Source organism: Capsicum annuum, chromosome 1 (genome assembly GCF_002878395.1).
Source record: "Capsicum annuum cultivar UCD-10X-F1 chromosome 1, UCD10Xv1.1, whole genome shotgun sequence".
Lineage (NCBI taxonomy): Eukaryota > Viridiplantae > Streptophyta > Magnoliopsida > Solanales > Solanaceae > Capsicum > Capsicum annuum.
In genome coordinates, this window is record NC_061111.1 from 4,181,706 (window position 1) to 4,188,550 (window position 6,845).

The 6,845-nt window shown below is 35.3% G+C and overlaps 1 protein-coding gene across 1 annotated transcript in view; it reads right to left on the bottom strand.

Annotated features, from left to right (window-relative positions):
• LOC107856545 overlaps nucleotides 1-2,400 on the bottom strand; it is a 3,820-nt gene extending 1,420 nt beyond the window's left edge. The window contains exon 1 of the mRNA XM_016701536.2: nucleotides 1,980-2,400. Coding sequence (XP_016557022.1) covers nucleotides 1,980-2,017 — 38 coding nt within the window. The 5' untranslated portion in view covers nucleotides 2,018-2,400. The remainder of the gene's footprint in view (nucleotides 1-1,979) is intronic.
• Between the last annotated feature and the right edge of the window lie 4,445 nt (nucleotides 2,401-6,845).

Sequence of the window (6,845 nt, forward strand, 5' to 3'; positions counted from 1 at the left end):
TAAAATTTGAAATCTTTTTATTTTTTTGGGGATTAAAATTTAAATTTAAATTGAAAGTGAGTGATAGTGAATATTGAAAAAAATTAGTGAATTTCGCTTGAAAAAATTTAAAATTTTTGTGAATTTGTTAAAAATATTCAAATATAAAAGTAAAAAATTTATTATGTTTGTATATATGAATTTATAGTTAAAAATTTAAATTAGTTGGAGAAGAATTTTAATTATTTGAAATGGATTTGAAGTTTAATTTGTGAGCAAAAATAAAAACATGATTATTCAAATTTTTCTACAATTTATAAAATTTTCTTATTTAATTAAATTAATTTTAATATTTAATTTGTTATGTAGCATTTTAAAAATGACTTGGAATTTAATGTAATACTTTTTTTATTTATTTTTATAAAATGATGTGGCAGATGACGTGGCAGACGTGTCAGGCGTGGCAGACGTGCCAGCTGATGTGGCAGTTGATGTGGGGGAGAGTGTGATACACTCACCAAAAAAGAGTTTAAAATATTGCTTTTTAGTGTGTTCAGGGGTCCAGATGACAAACATGTAAGTAGAAGTTTCACCTTACAAAACCAACATAGTACAGGGGTCTAGAAGGTTATTTTGCCTTTTTATTTTAACGAACCTTCGACAGATCATCTCCATGTTTAGTTATCAACCACCACTAGAAAAGATAGGAAAGAAATAATCTTAGCCATTAAAGTACCTTGATTAAGAAAACAAACTTTAAGAGAGGTTGAACAAACACTTAAGGGAAGAAATAATTATTAAAATTTCAACAAAATTAAGACAAAAGAACTATATTTTCTCGCAATATAGCAAGAAATCGAACGATTAAAAAGATTTAGTTACCAATTGTTCAAACAAATGATCTTGAATTTCAATTTTGGATGATAAATTTGGGATTTAAGGTTCTTTAGTTTGGAGCCCCAAATTGACTTAAATGGAGAATATTGTTGAATATATCCATTGGGAATGAAAATATATGAATTTTTATTGTTTTAAAACATTTATTTTTGAGTTTTAAAAGGTTGAACTCGCCTAAATTAAGTGTAAGAAATGAGCCTGGAAATGGGTGTCGCGGAGAGGTAATAATTTTACTTTTAAATAGTATAAGTGTGTAATAGGTCATTATGATGATTTGGGTGTGACCTAGACTTTTTGTGTATAGTTTGAGGTGGAAACCATGACTTTTCCCTATTTTTCAGCTTAATACAATATTTGAAGACTGAAGTACATCTTTTTTTGCTGTTTTGTGGGTCTACTGATTACCTTGGCTTTAGCAGCTATTTATTCAACTTGAGATTAATTACTGTTATAGATTCAACCCTTTAATTACATCAAATAATCTTGCATATAACTTCGGTTAATACGTTGTGATTGGATAAGTTATTTGGAATTAATATGATAGTCTGCGGTAATAATATCACTCTAATCAACCACACTACTACCAAATATGTACTACTTTAACACAAGCTAGGGCATAGTTTGTTATGAACCAATTGTCACATATTGGAAAAATAGAGAAATACTAAGTGGGTTATAGGCCAAATGGGTTCTCCCACCTACTAGGCTAGTATTTTGGGTTGGGCTTTCCTGTTTGGTTTATAACATTGGTGCTTTCATTGAGAGCTCCACGCATTTGGCCGTGATTTGGAGTGGTGACCTGCGTGTCAGGAGTGGTGGCCTGGACCCAAGAGGGGTGCCAGCCTTAACCAACGAGGATCGATCCATGCGTGGAATCGCGACTCGGAGTGGTGGCCTGTACACTAGGAGTGGTGGCCTGACCCAAGAGGGGTGCAACAGTGACCAACGAGGATTGATCCTCGCGTGGAACCATGACTCGGAGTCTCTGTGACCCTTGTTTATGATTCTTTAAAATTTGACTTCCTTCTACCATAAATCTTTTTTAAAAGATCCAAAGCTTCATTTCTGCAACCTTGAAATACAACCCCAAATTCTTGCTTTACCTGATTATATTTTGGTGGACCCAAATTGATGCATCCATGTCATCATCACTTCCATCCTTTAGGTATTCTGAGTTTAAAGTTCCAGCATCCTCAATGTTCCATGCCGCATCATCAGGGAAATCAACCAATTGTATGTCTTGATGGTCTTGATAGACATAAATCTGTGCTTCTCTTTCTTCTATATTTGTCTTTATATCTACATAAACTTTCCCTTCTTCTGTATTTGATTTTTTTTTTGTCGTACTTACTGGCTAATTTTCTTTTGGGGTTTTTGATACCATGTCTCTGGAGCTACTGCCAAAAAAAAACATTGTCTGTGTAGTTTGCTTCTATTTCCTCTAGCATTGGGTATTCTTGTAAAGAGAACGTGACATTTGCTTGGTTAGAATTGAAGAGATGGGCCTCAATAAATAAACTGGGCCTTTATTAAAAGTACCTCATTTAAAATAATTGGCTGAACTTTTCTTTTGGCCCATTAATAACCCATTTCTTTTGAAAAATAAACCCTGCTCCATGATATGTGTTGGTGGGCCCTTGCCATCTATTTTATTTGAAATAGGTACCTGCTCTAAAGAACCCGCATGCCTCTCTCTATCAAAGCAGAGCCTATTCTCTTTAACTATGTAGGGTCTTTTTGCCTAGTGTTCCTTAACCTACAGAGCTTCCTCCTCTCCGGTGACCACCATAGTTCTAGACTCGCTCCAAATCTAAATTAAAAAAGTAAGACCATTGTCGACTATATTTACTTCTTTTGGAACTTCTTTTCCATCTCTTTTGATTCTCATTCGCACTCACTTCAAATGGTTTTTTAGGGATGTCTCTTCCCCTGTTTCCAGCCATTCTCCGCTATGATCTCCGATGGCTTTGAACCTTTTTTCTGTCCAAAACTAAGTAGGAAGACTTACTGCTCTTATCCACGTTGAGGCCTCTTTATTGGTGCAAAAACCTATAGTAAACGACCACCATTCAAGATGAATCTTCATTTGCTTCCATGCCCATTGACATCTCCAGCCGCAGCACTGAACCCCTTTATGCGTCTTGCCAAAACAACTCTATCATCCTACTCAAAGCTTTCATCATCAAAATGAATAGCAAAGGTGATAAAGGATCCCCTTTCCGCCCCCTCAAACTACCAAAGATCACATGAATTACAATTCACCAACACTAAGTAACGCACCAAAGATATACAAAAACTAATTAACTTTCTCCATTTTTCTCCAAAGCCATCTTCTAACATTATGAAATCAAGGAACTTCCCATTTACATGGACATATGCCTTTTCAAGATCTAAATTGCACAACACTCCTAGCAAACGAATTTTCTTATCGAATCTACCACTTCGTTTGCCACCAGGGCCACATCTAAAATCATCTACCTTCCATAAAAGCAATTCATAAAGATGATATCATCCCATTCAATACCTTCTTATGTCTATTAGAAAGCACTTTGGATTTAATCATGTAGATGCTTCCCACTAGACTAATAGGTCTATAATTCCCAATGTTTGTAGTCCCTCCCATCCAGGATAATGACAATAACTGAACTATTTAAGCTCCCCTCTTACTCCCCTCTTTATGGAATTCATCAATGATCTGTATAATATCGCTCTTCACAGTGCTCTAACAAAGTTTGGAAAAAGGCATAGTAAACTGTCAAGGCCCAAGGCCTTATTATCCATGAAACATTCCACCACCTCACTCAGCTCCTCTTCCTCAATAGCCCTCTCTAACCGCCCACTAGTTTCCGTTACAATGTGACTAAACCTTAAGACCTCAAGTTTGGTCTCAATTCCACTTTTTCTTTGAACAAACGTTCATAGAACTTAATAATTGCCCCTTCTACTTCCTCCTCGTCCAGATGCACTTCCCAGTCTACCTCCACTAACTCTATGAAATTCCTCCTCCTATATTCAACTACCACCCTATGAAAACATTTTGTATTTACATCCCCCTCTTCTAAACATAATGCCTTCGACTTTGACTCCAACTCACCACTTGGGACACTAAAGAAGCTAGTCCCTTATTCAAACCCAATTTCTTCTCCTTCTCCATCTCCTCCAACTCTCTTTCCCCTTCTAACCCCTCTAGCTCCCGGCCCCGTCCCTCATTTTCCCTCTACCACCCACAACAACAACCAGACTTCTTTTTTCCACACCTTTAAATCTTTCTTAATCATTTTAATTTCTTAGCAAGCGAAAGGAAGGTCGTCCCTCCACAATATAGATACTCCACCACCAGCCACTTTCTCCCCAAAATCAACTGCTTTTAGCCACATATTCTCAAATCTGATTGGAGATCTCATCTTTTTTCCTCTACTATCATTTTCCTTTTTAGCCTCATATATTTGAAAAACTAAATGCCCTTTCTTAATACTTTTAACACAACTCAATATGACAGGCATGTCATTAACATATAGGCCTAACAAAGCATTATTTCTTAATCAGTGATTGGCTATAGCAGTATGGAAAATCTAGCACCATTAGTTCTTGCAATGCCTCTAACACATTATTTGTGGAAATATTTACCAGGGATATTTGGTGACAACTAGTTATCCGAACCATAAATCATCTGCATGTTATTATAATTTTACAGGGCTTCACTTATCAGAAAAGAAAAGGCATTATAATTTATAAGGGTTCAACTTCAGATAGGACTAGGAGGCCCTAATCATCATATGCGGAACTTGATCTTGCTTCAAAAAAGTGCCATATAGAGTATAGACTGGGTTTTTGGGTGGCACAAAGACAAAAGTATTTCAAGCATAACTTTATTTTCTTATACGGGTGGTATCTAGTCCAGCTTGCGTGCACCTCGAATACTCCACCAGATGCCTGCTACCTCTCACCAATACATGTACCGGGTAATTTTTTGTACCAAGGTATTTTCTGACATAACTGACAAGTTCAATTAGAATATCATTGATCTTATACAATTAGGCCTCATTTGTTTACACCTAATGGAGGTTTGAATCTGAATTATTCAAACTTTAGACCATTAAGTGCATTTATTTTTCATGAAGAGTTTGGATCTTAATAGGTCTGAATAGGTCTTAATCATTTAAATTTGGAACTAAGTTTTAATCATTAAGAGGTATTCTTGTGCTGGAAAATATTTACTATCACTCTATCCATAATCTTCAGTCACCACCTCTGCCGCCACCACCATTGTCAACCACCGCCTAACTACCAACCACCGTCACCGCCAACCACCTCCACCATCACAACCACCATTCACAATCATAATTGCTACTAACCACTATATCTTCCCAGTCCTTCGTTGCCTTCTATGTCTGTCTTTATATTGTTCATTTTCATCAATCCATCGAAAGAATCCACAACCATTGCCAACTTTATATTTTTGACACCCCCAAAACATTCTTTCGGGGTTGGTTGATGTTCTTGACATCTTAAGTTCAGTGTAAAACCCACAATAACAAACTCAAACTGTCATGGTGTTGTAAAAAATTATATAAAAAATTAAATTTACAATATTACAAACAAAGAAGGAAAAAAATTAAGGACAAGAACTTAGAGATAAGAAAAATGGAGAAGAAGGGAGAGAAAAAAACTCAAATTGCTGTAACAATGGCGTTGGAAGCACATGAGGAAGAAGGAGCATATATAAGGTCTTTTATGACCGTTGGGGGCCCTTTTTTTATGGCTGACACACGCTAGGAGGTTAAAATACACGCTCCTATATGGTCCCAGCCACATAGGATGCCACATTAGAAAATATGTTTAAAATATTGCTTTTTAGTGGGTTGAAGGGTCCAGATGACAAACATGTAAGTAGAAGTATCCATATTACAAAATGGACATAGTACAGGGGTCCATCGAACCATTTTGCCTCATAATAACTTCAAAACCAAGTCTCAAACCGATTTTCACTCCCACTTATTACATAAAAATTTAAAAATAATTTCAATTTTTATTCATGACCAAATAAAACTTCAAATTAGAAAATTGTTGGTTTCGCCAAACTCCTACTATAGTTTCCATTAATATCTAATTAAAAAGAAATGGCATTTTCTAATTACTAATAATTCCTCACGTCTTTCTGTCAGAAAAAAGAAAAAAATCACCAACAACAACAGGCAACATTGGAGAGACCTCCATTTCTGTTTGTTTCTCTTTAATTAAACTAGCAGCTCCAGTTAACAAACGCTCCAATACAAACATTGCGAGGGTTGCTAGAATTAAGACAATTATTGTTCTGAGGGTAAATTAACTTCACACTCCAAGCACAGTGATTGTCACTTTACGTTATAATGAGTTTGGCCTTGTTCGGGACTATACTATAAGGTCCGAATTCCACTTTTCTTTAGGAATACTATTTGAAATATTGTTAATTTCTTGGTACCTTAATTATCCATTGTTCTCTTTACTTACCTAAGCTATGACTGTTTTTATTGTTAAAACACATTGATGTTTAGTTGCCGAACATTTGTTCCCAATTGAAAGGGATAAGTAGACCAACTTAGCATCGAGTTATATTTTAATACAAATGGAGTCATATTTGAGGGATGAAGCTAGTGAAAAAGGTGATAATTTAGGTAGGAAAATAGAATATGAATAGGTGAGAATGTGAGTTTATTTGTGTTTTTTTATTATATCTCTCCCCATTAAAATAACTGTGAATTTTTTTTTTTTTGCCTTTTTCTGTCCTAGAGGCCTGCTTATATAAATTTAAACTCTACAACACTATAAAAATTTACTTTTATAAATTTTGAACTCTGTAAAAGTGTTATAGATTTAACAGGTTCTTATTGGATCGCAATTGTTGTATTGCATATTGTCTAAGTTGTTGAGTAGTATAGCTATATGTTTTGCTGGATTTACAATTTTGAATTAGTAATGTCGCCAAGGTT